Consider the following 18437-nt stretch of genomic DNA (forward strand, 5'->3'; position numbering starts at 1 on the left):
ATTTGTTAAAAAAAAAAAAAAAAAATATATATATAACTCCCATAAACAAAAAAGCTTTGGGGGGTTCAATGATTTTAAGAGTGTAGAAGGGGCCCTGATGGTAGATAGTAATGAAACACTTGGATTCCAAATGGTTTTTCTGGTGGGAAGGGCCAGTGGGGAGTGGAGTGAGACAGAAAGGATATTTTCTCCAAGAGCCTCGACAGTCACTATGTCTCCTCCAGTAAGTCCCACAGAGATGTATTAAGGGGTGGGTATATTAATGAGTAGGAGACTAACTTTAGATGGAAAATTTTCAGCTAAATTAAAAGACTTCAAATAAATTCACAACACTGGGGCAGTGCCTGTGCCTTATTCTGGAGATCAAAAACCACCTTCTTGTACGTTTATGGGGAGCCCTGGTTGACGACAACTCAAACCCCTGTTGTCCACGAGAGGGAGCCAGAGGCAAAGAAGTTGCTTTCTCTTTTCTCTAACATTTACCCTGCAAAATGTTTTAGGCATGGAGGGAGTTTAGTCTGAGAACTAGTACTAGGCTGATTACATCTGAGTTTTCTAGGAGGCTATTAAGCTCCTCCCATCCTATCTACAGATAATGAAGCAAAGGCTCCGAACGCTGAAGTGGTGGAGCTGGGCGGTGATGCCAGGCCTGCTCAACTCCAGGGGCGAAAGCTCCGTCTGGCAACAGGCTGGGCTCTAAGGGCACACAGACTTGGGCTGATCTCAGCTCCCGGCTTCTGAGCGGGGTAACAGCCGCCCCCGCTCCTCAGAGGGCCCTCGTGACAGTCACATCCCGCACCCTGCTCGTGCTGAAGGAGAGCTGGGCCCCCATACCTGCCTGCAGGAGCCCGTGCCCTCCCAGCGAGGCCCGGGGACTCACTGATCTCTGTTGGGCGCTTTCCGGAGCTGGTCGGCAGTGACCCTCCATGAGAAGTTGAAAAACCGCATGGCGTTCTCGAAGTAGAGGTCTGGAACCGCGGTGTACTGGACAGGCGGGAGCAAGCCACAGGGTCAGAGCCCACTCAGGTCCCTGAACGCAAACCGTGTCTTCTAAAACCGAGGAAACTGAGACCCCATGCAGTCAGGGGGCTGGTCCGCAGGGCAGAGACTAGAACGGAGGGCTCAGAGCTGCAGGCTTGGGCTCTTCCCTTGGCCCTCACCCCCAGGCAGCAGGAAGCCCCTGCAGCCGTGCCAGGGCCTTAGGTGGGAAATATGTCCAGTGGGGTCCAGAACTTTCTGCGATGATGGACATGTTCTACGCGTATGTTGTCGGATACTGTCGACAGCAGCCACATGTGGCTTCTGAGCATTTCAAATGTGGCTAGTGCAACCTTTTAACTTAATTATTTAATTCATTTTGATTTTAATTAATTAGCCATCTGTGGCTAGTAGCTACCACGCTGGCCAGCACAGACCTCATAAATCCAGCTGGGATCTGTGAAACCTCAGGGGACAGGCATTACTGCACACCTTCCTCACCACTCAGCCCGGCCTTTCAGCTCTTGCCAGGGGCAAGGTTCTCCCTTAGATCTGCTCTAGGACTTTTTGGCTTTACATCAGGGCTCTGGTAAAATGCTAGGCCCTTGGGGTCATGACTCCAATCCTGTGGGGTCTGCCTGGGCTGTCTCCAGGAGCCCCTCGTCTTATATCATGATACCCTGGAGCATCTAAAATTACTCTCAAGGAAAAAGGCTGAGAATATGAGCCCCATATTCTCAGAAGTAGTTTTAATGTTCTTTGGTTTTAAATATAACCATGATGAGCGGTTATTACAATTTCTAAAATGCCTGAATTCACAAATTTCAATTATAAGGTATAAAACTTTATCTTTCAGGGCAGAAGCACAATCCGTTTAAAGGAGTGATTTGCCCAAAGGTCTAACCACCAGGGATGTATCAACTACGCTTGTTGCCTAAATTAAGCTTAAACGTGCACTTGGGATTTATTCTTCCTCTTTCCCATTAGCATTTCGAAGTCTGAATGAGAGGTCCAGGTTTCTCTGGGGAGGTTGGGGAGAAGCCTGGGGATAGGAGGCAACTCGGGGGGCTGGGAAGTGTATGAGGGGTTCCACTCTGTACTCTACCCCCTGATGCTTTAGGGACACCGATTCTCTCTACACCTTCTAGGATCTGTTTTCCCCCATTATTTCCCACTCATTCAGTAGAGCTGACTGTGCTGTGCTGGTCATTGACTGCTGGCGGCTCTGGGGAGGTGGGGGTCACCGGCTGGCCCAGGAGAGGAAGGAGCAGATAACGGCTCCTTAGTTCGCAGTCCATGCCCAAACCCCACACCACATCATCTCCAGATGTCTTGACAGTCATGGTGCCTCCAGCGGCCCACCCAGACCCAGCCTCTGCCCTTTCCCAAGCGGGGTCCCCATGGGTATTCAGGAATGCAAGGGGGCAGGGTGGGAGCCACTCACATCACTGAACACTTTGTCCAGCTCCTTGGGGTCCATGATAAAGTTGGGGTAGCCTATCATGTTGTAGATCGCATCCGCCTGGGCAGGAGAGACACAGAGGACAGTGAACGCCCAGCAGTGCTCTGTGGATGCCGGGCTCAGGGTCTGGGCCAAGGGGAAACGGCCCAGCTCCTCCCATCTCAGAGCTTTCACGTCCCTTCCTCTTGTCTAACTTCCACTTATCCTTGGGGTCTCTGCCTAAATGTCATGTCCCAAGGGAAGCCTTCCCTGGTCACCACCCCCTGCTGGGCCGCATCTGATCCATGGTCACACCTCCCTTGCACACTTAGCACAGTTTGTTTTCATACAGTCGTTAATCCGATCATGTGTTCAAGGCTGTCCCTCCATCGTGCTGGACTTTCCACCTCCTGAACACAGGACAGCGACCGTGCTGCGCTCATTGGATAAAACTAGTCCCTTCTTCATCCACCCTCGTCTCTCTGAGGCTGCTGCCCTCTGTGCGGGACCCCTCCCAGCACCCGTCCAGCCTCACCTTTTCCTTGGCTGATTTCCGAGTGTCTTCATCCATCCACTTCAGGGTGCTCAGGCTCTCTTCAAACGCCTTCTTGATCTCCAGGATTATCTCACTGGCCTGAGAAGACAGCAGCTGAACCAGTCAGGTCTGGGCACTGGACTTGCCTAAAGGCAGTGGGCATCCCAGGGAGAAGGATGACACCAGGCCAGAGACTCAACTCAGATCCTGGCTTGAGGTCTTGTGCTCCAAGGTGCTGGGCTAAGGAGGGGGGCCACAGCCATGTTCCCCCAAACTCGTTCCTCTGAACACTAACATCCTGTGAGATGAGACTGGACTTCTGTAAACAGGGCTCCCTGGTCAAATACACTCAGGGCAAGCTTTGGGAACGTTGGAAAAGTCTCTTTGCTGCGGGACTTTTCAGAGCCTTTACTGGGTACCAGGCGCTGCAACTCTTTTTAGAGATGCCAGAATATGTAGCTGTTCTCAGATGTACTGGATCACAGAATTCCTTTCTGATGGACTGGGCTTTAAAATCTAGAGAGGTCGAGTTCTGAGGAGCGGTTTCAGAAATGCTCTGCTTGGGCTGGAGATGAATGGCTGCTTTTGAGGGTGATAACGTTGAGAGCAGACCCGGAGACTGAAGACTCTAGGGCAGGGGAAGGTGGAGTCGGGCAGCAGAAAGAGCAGAGGGACTGATGGCATCAGCCACTAACAGGTAGGTCATGGTCAGTCACGTAACAGATTTGAGTCTCAGTTTGCTAACCTCTGACTGCAAATAATATCTATGCAGTTAAAGTTAGAAATAAAAGTGGTACCAACGACGTTAACAGCTACCATTTATTGACCCCTTCTTCTGTGCCAGGTGCCCTCTTGTGTGCACTATGTCATTTAGTCTCCACTGGCAGGATGGACACTCCCACTTCCATGTTCACGGAGTGAGATTATCCCAAGTCACCCAGCCAGGAAGAGGTAAAGCCAGGATCTGAGCTGGGGCCTGGCTGTCTCCTGGTGCTCAGCCATGAGGTTCCTCTGTCCGTCACCCCTCGAGGTCAGGGTGCTCTGTCAACATTACCTCTCTGGGTCCTGCCTGCCTCTTGGAGGTGGAGACGGCTGGAATAACCTGGCCGGGCTGTGGTGAGGGTTACATGAGCTACTACAGATAAGGTGCCTGGTATCCGATCATAGCAGCTATTGTGCATAACTCAGATTATTCAAGGCTTTAGAAAACAGGACCTTGGAGTTAAAGCTGGAGCCCTGGCCTGGGGTAGGGAAGGTCCAGAGCAGACCAGAGCGTGGGCTGTCAGGCTCGTGAGGGGCCATCGCAGGAGTGATGTCACAGCCTGTGTGCACAGGGAGACACTTACTATGTTCTTGCTGTCCTCGGCGAAGGTCGCTTTGACGAACATGGGGCCCAGGGCGAAGCCCAAGGTGTTCTCTGTGTCACTCACGCAAAACTTCCAGCGAGGAAGACAGGTCTGGAAAACACAAGTCAGAGGGGTTACTTGGCCCCCATCCTTCTTCCCAACCCCTGTCTGTCTGGGAGGTGGCACCAGCTAGGCCCGTGCTCCTGTCCAGAACTTGAGGGAGACCTTTTCTGACCCAGTGGAAGTTATTTTAGGCACTGGACCAAGAGGCCACGGGATAGCCCTAATCACCGGCATCTACTACTTCCTGCAGAGCACTTCACAGATGCTGATGGTATCCTCCGGAGCCATCAAAATGAACCTGGGAGCCTGATGAGGAAACAGATACTCAGCAAGGGGAAACCGCTGGTCCAGAGGCCCCCAGCCACCGGAACTCTCACGTGCCTGATTCCACACCCCACACCCCTCCTGGAAGAGGACGAGGATCCTGGTGGCAGAGAGCCTTGGGCAGTTAACTTTCTACCCCCCGGTGAGGCACTAGCTTCAGCCCCACCTGCTCCCCTGCCCTGGCAGCCTTTGGGGACAGTCCGTATGACCACAAGTGGTGGCCCTGCTCACATAAACCCCTGTGCTGCAGAGGAAGCCCAGTCTTCTTAACCCTGAAGAGCAGGTGGTAAAAACCACCCAGGCTCAGGGTAGCCTGCTTCATAACAGCCATCAACTGAAAACAACACAAATGCCCATCGCCAGGCAGATGGATAAACAAAATGTGGTATTTTTATACAACAGCACACGACTTGGAAACAAAAGGGAAGGAACAACTGATGTACACAACATGGATGAATTTCACAGCTGTTTTGCTGAGCAAAAGAAGCCTGAACAGTTGTGTGGTCCCATCTACGCCCACCTCTGGGGATGCTGGATCGGGAAGACTGATGGGAATGGCGGGCAAGGGACCCTCCTGGGCAGAGCACGCTGGACAAACGTGCAAATAATATCTATGCAGTTAATGATATGTTCTCTGTCTTGATTGGGTTGGTGGTTACAGAAGTGATTTCATTTGTCCAAACTCACTAACCTGTATACTTAGTGTATACATTTTATTGTGTGTAAATTACACCTTTTAAAAAATTTTCTTAAAGGCAAGAAGGAAGAAAGGAAGGAAGAAAAAGGCACTCCAGCCTTCGCTAAGTTCTTTTTTTTTTTTGCAGTACACGGGCCTCTCACTATTGTGGCCTTTCCCGTTGCAGAGCACAGGCTCCAGACGCGCAGGCTCCGCGGCCATGGCTCACGGGCTCTGCCACTCCACAGCATATGGGATCTTCCCGGACCGGGGCACGAACCCGTGTCCCCTACATCGGCAGGCAGACTCCCAACCACTGCGCCACCAGGGAAGCCCCTCTAAGTTCTTTTAAACTCTCCCAGCTGTGTGTCCACTTGGCCACCCCTCTCCTCCCCCCAACCCCACCCACTGCTCTTCCTCAGCTTCAAAGCCTACAGCTGGACACGGGCTGTACCGGATCTGGCGGAGCCTGACCCCACAGGAGGTTGGGCCCAGGGGGATTCTAACTGCTGGGCTCTGTGGGGGCTCCAGGCTGGGACGGCTGAATCACGGACTGATTCTTATTGTCTTCTCAGGGGGTTCTTCGCGTAAACCCGTTCATTCACGCACGCGTTCATTAACTCACACAGCCAGTGTTCTCTGAGCAGTTCTGCTGTGCCCTGACTGTGCTAGGTCTTGCCCTCTGGGCTCAGCTGAAATGCCCAGAACATTCGGGGGAGAGACAGGTGCATAAAAAGCGTAACAGCATCAGCAATAGTAGTAAATGTTTAGTAAGTGTTTACTGGGTGCGGGGCCCTACCCTGCAGAATCCTCGCTGTTAACCCGACGAGGCAGGTACCCTCTGTGCTCCTTTCTGCAGATGAAGAACACGGTGTGCAGTATGGTAGCCTTCACAGCAGACTTTGCAGGGATTCCCTCATGTAATCTCAGACAACCCTCTGGTAAATAGGGCAGTGATGAGTTACCCCTTTTTACAGATGGGAAGACTGAGCTCCCTGATCCAATGAAGTGATTTGCCCAAGGCTGTATGGTTAGAGGAAGCATTGCAAACTCAGAACTTCTGACCCAAAGCTCTGTGCTATTACCTCCCTACGAGGATGGGCACCTGGATGCTGTATAAGGCTTTACAAATTAAAAGTGTTTTCCCAAGTGGAGGCCATTCCCAAGGGTCCTGTGAGATGAGGTCAGGGATGATCCCAAACAACAGATGAGAAAACTGAGGCTCAGAGAGCCTGGGAGACCACGTGTTCAGGGGACAGAGTCCCTGCCTTGTCGCGTCTGTGACCCAGGCGCTCACCCAGGGCTGGTCCAAGATAGCAGCAGGTGGGGCAGGAAGGAGGGCAGGGCAGCCAGCTCTTCCCCTGGCCCTTCTCTGCGGGCCCAGGGTGGCCTTCGTGGCTGAGCAAGCCCCTCTTGTCAGGAGCAGGGATTGTTCCCAGCCTCCCTCTCCCTCTGTCCCCTTCCTGCCAGAGGTGGGTGTACAAGGGGAGGGAGAGACAGAACTTTCCCCAGGATCAGCTCCGGGACCCACATGCTGCCATTCTCTGCCAGTCCTCATCTGGCTCTGCCCACTGCCCTGGACTCTGGGAGGGGCTGCAGGAGCAGAGTCCACCTGGCGCCAGCTCTGCTCGCCCCCTGGGGTCTTGCTAGCTGCGGTCCTGGGCGTGGGCAGGGTGTGCCGGGGTAGGGGGGCTTGGCACTCCAGCCTCCACTGCTCTGTGGCTGGGGTACCTCCTAGCTGCCTGCAGGGGTCCCGGCTTGGTGTATCCCCTCAGCACGTGAGGACTGATCGGTTTCTCTCAGCCCCCTCAGCAGATGTGGGGGCCTGGGGCACAGACCCCATCTCAGTGTCTCCGTACTGGGCTCAGAATCTGGCACATGGTGTCAGGGTGTCAGTGAACACGCACTAGCTGGCCGTGTGAACGACACAATGACCTCCACTTCCTTGGGGAGGTGGAAGTAGCTGGAGGGCAGGGGTCACAGTGGGGCAGTTAAAGCTGGTGAAGGGACTTCCCTGGTGGCCCAGTGGTTAAGACTCCAGGCTCCCAGTGCAGGGGGCCCGGGTTTGATCCCTGGTCGGGGAACTAGATCCCACATGCGTGCCGCAACTAAGAAGCCCACATGCCGCACCTAAAAAAAAGATCCCGCGTGCCTCAACTAAGACCTGGCACAGCCAAATAAAGATAAATAAATAAGTACTGAAAGATAAAATAAAATAAAATAAAGCTGGTGGAAACCACCTGGTCTGGGGCTTGGGAGGATAATGGTATCAGTGGACACTCGTGTCGTACTTACCGTGAGTCAGGGGCTGCTCCAAGGGTTTTACATTTATGGTGAAGAAGTAGTATTATTGGGGGGGGCCCCTGTGTGAGAGGGGGCTGATGATCATACCCACCTTGCAGGGATGTGACAGTCACATGAGTTACACAAGGAAAGCCTTATCACCATCACCATTGAGAAGGAGTCGGAAGGGAAAGCCCAGAAGCCACCTTTTGCTGTAAATTAGCTAAATCACTGAGAGTCCTCTTTACACTTGAAGACGGTGTAATCACCTCTTCCTGGAAACTTCTGCCCACCCCTGGCTGGCTTAGATCCCCTCCTGTGCACCCAGGGACACCATGGTGGATCCCTTCAGTGGCCCTCTTCATCCTCTGCCTGTTGTCTACCTCCCTCGCGAGTTCTAGGGCCTGGCGCACAGCAGGTGCTCACCTTCTTAGTCCCGTACATGACTTCCATGAACTTCTCGTCGGCGTCCTGAAAGCGCTGATCGAGGAAGGAGCTTGTTTTCCGCACCAGGTTCCAGATCATGTAGTTGTTCAGTAGGCTGGGGCAAGAAGATGACAGACAGGCTCAGAAGTGCCCCAGGTTGGACGCACAGCAGCATTCCCCCCACTGGCCTCTAGGGGGCGCTCACGGAGATGCACCCTGGATGCTGTGTGGTACTGGGCTGAAGAAGGGAAGGAGTGGCCATTTCCAATGTTTGGGGAAGACCCAGCCAGAAGGCCAAAGGTGGGAAAGGGGGCCTAAGAATCGGAGGGGAAGGAAGGAAGCTCTGGCCAGCCAGGCCAAGTTCTCTATGAATGAGAGCTCTCACTGCCCCCATCCTCAGGGCACAGAGAACCATCTGTGGCTGGTGTCACCTTTGCAAACAAGTCACCTTCACACATAGATATAGTGTTCACTATGGTGAACATCCAGCCTCAAACTGGAACCAACCTGAAAGTCTGACAAGTGGGGAACAGTGAGTAAATAATCATATTTATACTTGATGGAATATTATGTAGCCATGAAAAATGAGACCTGCAGAGGGTCTGGGACGACATGGGGAAGGTGCTTATGGTAAAGGTCAAGGGAAAAGCAGACTATACATGTGGTCACGATGATGGCAAAAAAAGGAACCATGTATTAGAAAATCCACCTCTTGCTCTCTCTCTCACATACCTGCTTCTCTCCACAAACACACATACACATCCCATAAGATCAACATGAGTGTTTTGGGTAATTTGAATTTTTTTCTGTAGTTAAATACATTTCTGCAACAAATCTTTACAATTAAAAAATCATAGGACTTCCCTGGTGGTCCAGTGGTTAAGAATCTGCCTTCCAATGCAGGGGACGCAGGTTCAATCCCTGGTCGGGGAACTAAGATTCCACATGCCGGGGGGCAACTAAGCCTACACGCTCTAGAGCCTGCATGACACAACTAGAGAGCCCGTGTGCCACAACTAAGACCTGACGCAGCCAAATAAATAAATAATTTAAAAAATTATTTATTATTTTTGGCTGCGTTGGGTCTTCATTGCTGTGCGTGGGCTTTCTCTAGTTGCGGCGAGCGGGGGCTACTCTTCATTGTGGGGCGCGGGCTTCTCATTGTGGTGGCTTCTCTTGTTGCGGAGCACGGACTCTAGGTGCGTGGGCTTCAAGAGCTGTGGCACACAGGCTCAGTAGTTGTGGCTCGCGGGCTCTAGAGCACAGGCTCAGTAGTTGTGGCACACAGGCCTAGTTGCTCTGTGGCACGTGGTATCTTCCCGGACCAGAGCTCAAACCCGCGTCCCCCTCCACTGGCAGGCAGACTCCTAACCACTGCACCCCCAAGGAAGCCCACTAAATAAATATTTTTAAAAAATCATAAATATTAACTAAATTATTAGCTAACATTTACTGAGTCCCATTCAGTGTCAGGCACTGTGTTAAAATACTTCACACAGATTATTTCACTCAGTTCTCTGTATTCGTATCCCCATTTTATGGATGAGGAAAATGAACCCGAAAAAGGGAAAGAAACATGCCCAAGGCTACCAAGCTGGCGGGCAGAGGAGCCTGGGTACCCTGCAGCCTCTCACAGAAGCCAGCCCAGGGCCCATGTTCCTAGTCAGTGTGGCCCCCGTCCTGGCTGAGGAGAGGGGCCGTGTGTGACCAAGAGGCTGCCCATGAGAAGCCCATCCCAGGTGGCCGGGTGCCCTTACCATTTGTCTGTGATGTTGATGAGAGTGGAGACCTGGCTCAGGTACTCTTTGTCATAGACGACTATAGGCTCGGATTCGTTGATCTCCACGGGGTAGAAGATGGTGTTGAGGAAGGGCAGCCAGTTGATGGCGGGCGCCAAGGCCTGGAAGGGAAGCAGACAGCATGACTCTGGCTGGGCTGCTTCTCCTCAGAGCCCAGGACTCTAGGTCGTTCTTCTGAAGAAGGCACCATCAAGCCCTCACCGCAGACAAAGCAAAGAGCTGGGCGCTGGCTGACGGTGCACTGGGCAGATGTGATGTCAAACCCAGGCTGGCTGACTGTTGTCAGAGACGCTGTACGTATAGAACTGTAAGGCACCAAACACCAAACTGTAACTCGAAATGGAATAAGAGGAGACACAGTGACAACAGCGGCAGCCACTGTTGGTCAAGCCCCTCCAGTGCCAGGGGCCACCATCAGTGACACACATCTTCTCTCAGTTGGACCTCATGACAAGCCTAGGCGGTAGGTACCATTATCCCCATTTTACTAATGAAGAAACTGAGCCTTAGAGGGGTCTGCAATGGATGTGTGTAGAATCCGGAGCCAACTGCCTGGGTTCATACGCTTACTAGCTGTGTGACCTGGAGTAAGTGGATGAGCCCCTCTGTGCCTCGGGAATCTCATCTGAAAAGTGAGGCTCATCATCATCATAAAACCCACCCCACAGGGTTAGTGTGAGAATTAAACAATCCTGTCTGCTCTACTCAACGTGTGGTCCTGTAACATCAACTAGATTCTATATGATCAGTCTTCCGTACGATTGGTAACTACAAGAATAACAGCAGTAGAGTGTACAGAATTCTCTATGCACAGGAGGTCTTTCTCAGGCATGGGATCTGGAAAAGCAAGCATAGGAGGATAACCTCAGCAAGAGAGGAAAAGCCCTCAGCTCAGCCCATGCCCACACAGGAAGCCAGTCAGCTCTATTTTAAGATAATTTAAAAGGAGCACCTGCACACAACCCTCCCCACAGAGGCACATGCCACTTTGCATAACTCTCAGCTCCCAGAGGGCTGCACTTGCCCTTGGCCCGCCTAACGGCAGCCCCACTGCATAGAGCTCCCATCTGTCTATCTTCGGGGTCTCCGTGTCCACAGCCAGGAGTTCCATTTCCCACCAGGCAGCCTCCAGCCATGCGAGCTATTTCTCAAGGTTCCAATTACTGTCTTTTGAGTGTTTTGATGACCAAGTGGCACAACTTTAAAAAAAAATTGGGGTAACATAAAATTTACCACCTTAGCCATGTTTAAGTGTTCAGTTCAGTGGCATTAAGCATAATATATTCACGTTGTGCAACCATCACCACCATCCATCCACAGAGTTCATCTTGCAAAACTGAAACTCTGAATCTATTAAAAATAACTCCCCCCATCCCCCTCCCTCAGCCCTAGACAACCACCATTCTACTTTCTGTCTGTGAACCTGACTACTCTATGTACCTCATCTAAGTGGAACCATGCAGTCTATTTGTCCTTGGGACTGGCTTATTTAACTTAGCATAATGTCCTCAAGTTACACAACTTTTGAATGGACTGCTCTAGTCCTATTTTCCCCATATGTTCTGTCGTTTTTAGTTCTTTTCAGTCCTGTAGTTTTACAGGATGCAAGGTTTTTCAGGACTGCATATACTGTGTTCCAGCAAAAACGCCTGTAACGTCAATGGTATCTGGCATTTAGCGAGCAATCAATGTTAGCTATTATAATCATTGATGAGCTATTGTAATCATTGCTCAAAGTCTCCCAAGAGTGGTCCTGGGACTGATTCCAAATTCTGTTCTTTGTTCCCTTGAAAACGGGCAAAATGTAAGACAGATAAAGGAAGCGAGAGATGCCTTATAAATGGCCTTCATACAGGAAGATCAATTAAGAACGTAAAATCAATCTGTGACATCGATGAATCTATAACCTGCTGGTAAATACTTAAGATGTCCTCAGTGACAGAGGCAGCCATAAAAACCTCCCACTTGACAGTCTCTCTGGTTTTAAAGGGCAGCTCAGCTGCTGGGGAACAAGGACCTCAAAGGACTGAGGAGGGCAGGTCCCGTGGGCAGTGGTGTGCTGGTAAACATTTAACAACTGGCTCTCAGTGATGCCGGATAATTTGCATTCCCACCATGACCTATTGCAAACTACCCACAGAGTTGGGAAGAGCTGTGCCCAGTGGGCCCCAATACATCCCCATCTGCCTGGCACCAAGGTGAGCTGGGAAGAGCCCTGTTTTGGAGAAGACCTAGACTGGGGTCCCCATCATGAACCAGCTCTGGACCTCAAGTCACTTTGCAGCCTTTCTCTCAAATGGAGACAAAAATCCCTACCCAGGTGGCGCAGTGGTTGAGAGTCTGCCTGCCAATGCAGGGGACACGGGTTCGAGCCCTGGTCTGGGAGGATCCCACATGCCGCGGAGCAACTGGGCCCGTGAGCCACAACTCCTGAGCCTGCACGTCTGGAGTCTGTGCTCCGCAACGAGAGGCCATGACAGTGAGAGGCCCGCACATCGCGATAAAGAGTGGCTCCCGCTCACCACAACTGGAGAAAGCCCTCGCACAGAAACGAAGACCCAACGCAGCCAAAATTAATTAATTAATTAATTAATTTAAAAAAAAAAGCTGACGCAGCCACAGATAAAATAAAAATAAATAAAAAAAAAAATCCCTGCCAAGGGTGGGCTACTCTGTGCCTCTCGGGACAGCTTATACAATAAATCGAGCTTCTTTTTCCCCGTAGCTTGTCCATTCCTCCCTCTCTTCCTGGCAAGAGCTCCTTAAGCAGGTGACCTCCGGGGCTCTCCATCAAATTTCTATGGCTGCAAAACTTGAAGGTGTCCAGGTGAGATGGTCAGACAGGGCTCAACACTTAGAGCCACCTGACAGTGTGACCTGCTGGCAAAGTCCCCCGGGAAAATCGCCACGTTTACAAAATGTCGCTGTTTATACAATTAACAAGAGCTTCATAAACTGCAGGTGATTGGAACTCTCTGATCAGGGTACAGATACAGGTGATGATAAATCCCCGTATACTTAACACAAGCCTGTTCCTTTTGGGAGAGCAGGTGTTCTGTGCAGGTAAATTTCCACAACTCTGAAACAAAGTGCATGTTGAATACCAGGATTTTCACATTTTCAATCTTTACTGATTTAGTGAACACTTAACTTAAACCCGAGTGCCTGGGTCCATCTCCATGGAGACGGCTGTTTTAACCAACCAGGACATTCCACTTGTGACTCAAAGCCTTTGGGGCACACAGATGAGCTCTATTTTCCACACCCGCAGCCAAAGAGCACTGCTGGTCACCAAGCACCCAGCTCAAGTAGGCTTGCAAACTGGGAGAGGAACGAGGGTGCTCCCAGGCTCTATCTCAGCTGAAGAATTTAGAGCAGAGGGTGGGGCTCATTCCCAATCAATTTTTGGTGTGGAAGGTCCTAGAAAGGAACAGGAAGGTCCTCAAGCCCCTAGAGAAGCAACAGAAGGATGTTGGATTCATGGGTCTGAATTCAGACTCTGCTGCTGGGGGCTTGCCTGGAACCGCCGTGTATTCCTAGAACCACACTGTGAAAGGCTGGGGCGCCTTTCCCTGAGCCTCCTGGAGTCTGGGAAGAACACCAAATTTCCAGATACCAGGGAACAAAAAGACATTCTCTGTCCAAGGGTGGAATGAATCAAACTGGTTTAGGGCTGGAGACATGGGCTGTCATCACCGATGACACAGGAATAATACTAAGATCGATTACTGTAATATGTTCGAATTGCATGTCAGTTTACAAGATGAGAACTCATCCTTTGCCTTATCTCACCGTTATGCAACCCCATGGGCAGGGCAGGCCGATTCTCATCCAGGACACCAGGCTTCAGGGGTCCAGGACTTCTTTAAACACGAGATATAATTTTTTTATACGTAACCATGCCCATTTCTCCTGGGAGACGTGCCACAGTTTTCAACCTGTCCTCAAAGAATTCTGTGACTTAAAGTTAAGAACCACTGCCCCTTATGAGGGCAGGGGCTGTCCCTCATTTGTCTCTGTGTTCTGCAACGGAGCAGGTGTAAATGAGCAAGCAAAGCCCATTTTATAAGGAAGGAAACCGAGGCTCAAAGAGGGGGTTATGTGACTTGCCCAAGGCTCACGGTGGGGCTGGGCCAGAGCAGTCTTCTGACTCCAAGCCCAGGACTCACACAACTCCAGGCTGCTGCCTCTGCTAAAATTCTCCCCAACCTGGGAGCTCTGTAGCTGGGAGGGAGGAAAAGCCTTTCCTTGCTTGCTTGGAAGAATAGAGCAAAAGCAATGATGAAAAGACATCTAGGGGCAGAGCCTGGAAGCCACGCTGGGGCAGATGTGCCCAGGGCTACTGTGCTTTCTCGGCCACTCTCGGGCTGTCAGTTGCCTTCGTGGCCATGCAGGGGGGAGAGGGACTGCTGGAGCCCTTCTGGGCTGAGAACTGGGCAGCTGGAGCAAACCAAATCATGTTGCACAAACAGCATCTTCCTCGACTTCCTGGCCTCGGAGCGGAAAAACAGTGCCAGATGGTGCCCAGCACGGGCTGCTGATCTCCATAACAATCCACTCAGCACCACTCCCCCTGATGCCAGCTCCTCTGGGGACCTAAAGGGCAGCTGGCACCCAGAAGGAGGCCAGGCTCTCTTGCCCTCATCCCCAGCCTTTGTGTGGGCTGCACCTCCGCCTGGGACACTCAGTCAGCCTGGCCCCTGCTCTCTTATTCATTAGACTCACCCTCCCTGACTTAGCTCTGCCCCTGGCCCCAGTGCCCTGCTTCTTTTGCCCAAAGCACTCGGCAACGAGACTGAGCTTGTTTCCTCGCTGGTGTCCCTTACTCGCCTGGAAGCACGTCAAGAGAAAGGCCCCAAGGTAGCCCCACAGACACCTGTTGGAGGGAGGGATGGAGAGAGAAAAAGGGGTAGGGACCTAGGTGTTCTTCCCTAAAGCAGCAGAGATGAGCCAAAATCTAATGGATGGGCAGGACTCGGCTGGGCAGAGGAAGAGTGAAGCCTCACCACAGGTGGCCTGGACATCCTTCCGAGCAGGGAAGCACGGCCTAGCCGAGCATTCCTGGGCGATGGCAGGAAACAGGAAGATTGACTAAGGCCATTCTGCTGATTCCTCTGCGACCCCAGAGCCTGGGGGAAGGCTGGACACCAACATGCCACGAACTGGAAAGAAGGAACTGGCAGGCAATCACCTCACTACCTGCAAGTCCCAAGCAGCCACCAGGGGGCAGGCTTTGATAGAGGCTGACCTACAGAAGAGCCATCGACTTCTCAGATGGGTACACCCAGTGCAGAGGGCGTCTGACCCCAACCCTGTTACAGCTCCAGGAGGTCACCAGGGGTCGTGGTCAAAAGCAGAGCTCCAGTGAGCCAAGCCTGAGTCCAGGTCCCAGCTCCCCTGCCACTTAGGAGCCTAGAGGCCTTGAGCACATCACCTGACCTCCCGGCTCGGAAAAGGGAGGTGACATCAGAACCCAAGCTTCACGTACTTGACGTACTTGAGCTTGAGAGACTGGAAATGCCCAATGTGAGCCAATATTATCACGACCACAGAGTCTCCCCAGGTAGCTGCGGTTGCAGAAAAGCAGCCTGGCGTAGGGCAAGAGACTGGCTTTGGCTGGTCTCCGGCTGTGTGGCCTTCAGCAGGCAACTCTAATTCCCTAAGCCTCAGTTCCGTCTGTGAACTGGGGACAACGACCATCCCTGCTTCATGCGGTTGTTCTGAGGGTCTGGTGAAGGGGGTGTAAACACCCCAGTCTAGTGCCCTCCATCCTGAATTCTGTGGTGCGTCAGCAGAGCTCAGCTACCTGCAGTTCGGCTGCTGTCACTTTGTGGTAGAGGAGCTCCTCGTCCCGGCGCTTCTCCTGGGGGATGGTGATGTTGGCCAGCGCTGTCTCAAAGTCCAGGATCTGCTGCATCTGGGACCGGATGGTGTCCTCGTCCCCTCCGCCCAGCAGCTTTCCCAGCTGGACCATGTAGTTCAGGTATCCCGTCAGCACCTGTGGGACCCAGCACCCCCCATCCGTCAGTGGCTGCTACCCACTGCCCACTGGACAAGGGGGGCAGGGTGGGGCAGGCCAGCTGCAGCCCCGCGCAGGGAGCCAGGGGGCTGGGGGGTTTCACCCAGGATACCCGCTGGAAACCAGCTTCAAGAACGGTTTTGGCAGTGCACTCCTTCACTGGTTCCCCATGGCCCTCAGGATAAAGCCCACAAAGGTCCCGAAGTGGGCTGGTCCCTGCTGTCCCAGCCCATACTCCCTCCTGGACGCTCATCACATGGAAGCCACCAATTGGGCCATCGCTCAATCATTGGAACGCACTTCTGAGCTACCCTGCTCTACCAGGCCCCCAGATCTGAATTAGGTCTCCAGGTTACTTTCTCAGCTCACCCTTCCCTTCTCACAATTTATCATCATGCCTCTAATCGGGTGGTTAGTTACATAACATCTGCCTCCCCTCCTAGACTCGAAGCCCCATGGGGCAGGGACCAGGCTGGTCCTGTTCCCCACTGTCTCCCTAGCATCAGGCACTTGGTAGCCACTTGCTCAGCACAGTGGGTGGAATCATGAATGGACAGTCAACCAACTTCAGGCCAGGTCTCCCTGGGACATCACAGGAGGCAGCCAGGGGGAGGGAAAGGTGTGGGCTTTGGAGTTAGCGGATCTGGATGAGAATCTCAGCCTCACCACTGATGACTGGCTGTGTGACCTTGATAAGGTCACTTAGCATCTCTGAGCCTTATTTCCTCCTCTGTAACAGGCCAGGTAAAAATAATGTCCATGTGACACATGAGGCGAATGAAGTTCAGAGATGTTCAGTACCTGCAGGGTTACTGGGAGGGCCAGAGGTGATGTGTGTATAAGGTGGTGGGCGTTATCACTGCCTCGCTCTAGAATGGGGACAAATGATACCCCTCCCCTGCCAGGGACTGTCAGGTAAGGGACACCTCTATGCTCCTCTAGCTTCAAAGACCTGCAGAGGTGTGTACACTGAGGGAACACCCAGGGGGATGAACCATGGAGAGAGGGGGTCTGGGCGGGAGCCACTCTCTAAAGAGGCACACCTACCTTCTCATTCTCGGTTTTGTTCAGGTAATAATCCCTGGAGGGTAAGCCCAGGCCAGACTGGTCCACCTGAAGAGAAAGGCGGGGTGAGAGGGGATCTCCCATTGCACTCGCACACCTGCACACGCACACCTGCACGCAGTCTCTGTTCGCTCCAGGGACGGCAGGCACATGGCAATGGAGGAGCAGCTCAGGCCCCAGCAGCGGCACAAGCTGGTAGCCGAGGCCATCCCTGGGATGGGCCCCCCAGCGAGGGGACAGACACATGTCGGGCTACATGCCTTCCCACACATGTGGTCAGCCATGGGGATTTGGGGCCCTTCTGAAGGTCAAACGGAACCACCCTCCTCTTTAAACTCCTTCTAGGCTTGGCAGAGCACTTATGCTTCATTAAACACTTCCCAAGGTGGTGAGCAGTCCAGAGCCACTCACGGCTGTGTCACCTTGGTCAAGTTGCTGAACCTTTCTGATCCTCGGGTTCTTTACCTGGAAAATAGGAGAACTATCTAACCCACAGAGCTGGAATGAGGATTCAAGGAGAGAGTGCCAGTGAGGGCCTTGTTGGGTGCTGGGCAGGTAGGGAGGGTCAATCCCTGATAGCTCCTATCAGAGCCCTGGGCCACACCTTGACATACCTAGAGTAGGTATTGCTATAGTTCATTTGACTGACAAGGAAATTGCATCTCAGAGAGGCTGAGGCACTTGCCCATGGTCACGCAGTGAGTGAGTGGCAGAGGTGGGTGGGAACTTAGCCTTCAGGAGGCCCAACCCGGGTTTCTCGCTTCTGCCTCTGAGGGTGGGCAGAGCAGGGCTGGGGTCCCCTGGGTGTGCTGGTACTCAGTCTGGGGCAGGCTCTGGCAGGAAGAGGTGGACTCAAAGCTATTCCGAGCAGAGCCACAAAGGCCAGAGACTGAGCTGGGGTGGCCGGGAGGTGACTCCAGCTGTGCCCAGGACTTGACATCACTCCTGGGACCCACAGTAACCAGTCAGAACCCCAAAGATTCACCTGTGCTGCAGTGACCCCCACCTACCCAAGGAAGGCAAGCCTGCCCTTTCACAACTTTCCTGCAAAAATCTCACAGTCAGGAGCCTCCAGAAATAACCAAGCTCAGAAACCAGAAGCCTGTCGCCCAAGGGCAGGTCTGCCCTCACGGTGCTGCTTGCTAAACTCAAAACAGGCCCTGGGGTCAGGCCCGGCCCTCTCCCCCGGCCTCTCACCTGGATCACATTGCTGCTGGAGTTCTTAGAGTCGGCGCTGACATAGACGGAGAAGAAGGGCGAGGTGCGGTAGTGGGACGTCACCACCTGCAGCGTGCCCTGGAAGTTGTTCTTGTCCCAGGGCCCCGTGATGTTCCAGCCCCCGAGCTGTGGGGAGGGAGGGGGGCATGGAGTTCTTAGAGTCGGCGCTGACATAGACGGAGAAGAAGGGCGAGGTGCGGTAGTGGGACGTCACCACCTGCAGCGTGCCCTGGAAGTTGTTCTTGTCCCAGGGCCCCGTGATGG

General features: G+C 52.8%; 1 protein-coding gene across 3 annotated transcripts in view; it reads right to left on the reverse strand.

The window, feature by feature from the left end:
• The window catches only part of ECE1 (endothelin converting enzyme 1), a 61280-nt gene that overhangs the window by 10405 nt on the left and 32438 nt on the right, over positions 1-18437 (reverse strand). For all 3 annotated transcript variants that reach the window (XM_024766689.1, XM_024766688.1, XM_024766686.1), the window contains 9 exons: positions 18153-18299; positions 16938-17003; positions 15678-15869; positions 9830-9972; positions 8073-8187; positions 4301-4411; positions 2955-3053; positions 2423-2500; positions 881-984 (listed from right to left, as the gene is read on the reverse strand). In XM_024766689.1, the coding sequence (XP_024622457.1) occupies positions 881-984; positions 2423-2500; positions 2955-3053; positions 4301-4411; positions 8073-8187; positions 9830-9972; positions 15678-15869; positions 16938-17003; positions 18153-18299 (1055 nt within the window). The remainder of the gene's footprint in view (positions 1-880; positions 985-2422; positions 2501-2954; positions 3054-4300; positions 4412-8072; positions 8188-9829; positions 9973-15677; positions 15870-16937; positions 17004-18152; positions 18300-18437) is intronic.

The sequence above is a fragment of the Neophocaena asiaeorientalis genome, unplaced genomic scaffold (assembly GCF_003031525.2).
Source record: "Neophocaena asiaeorientalis asiaeorientalis breed wild unplaced genomic scaffold, Neophocaena_asiaeorientalis_V1.1 scaffold79, whole genome shotgun sequence".
Classification (NCBI taxonomy): Eukaryota; Metazoa; Chordata; class Mammalia; order Artiodactyla; family Phocoenidae; genus Neophocaena; species Neophocaena asiaeorientalis.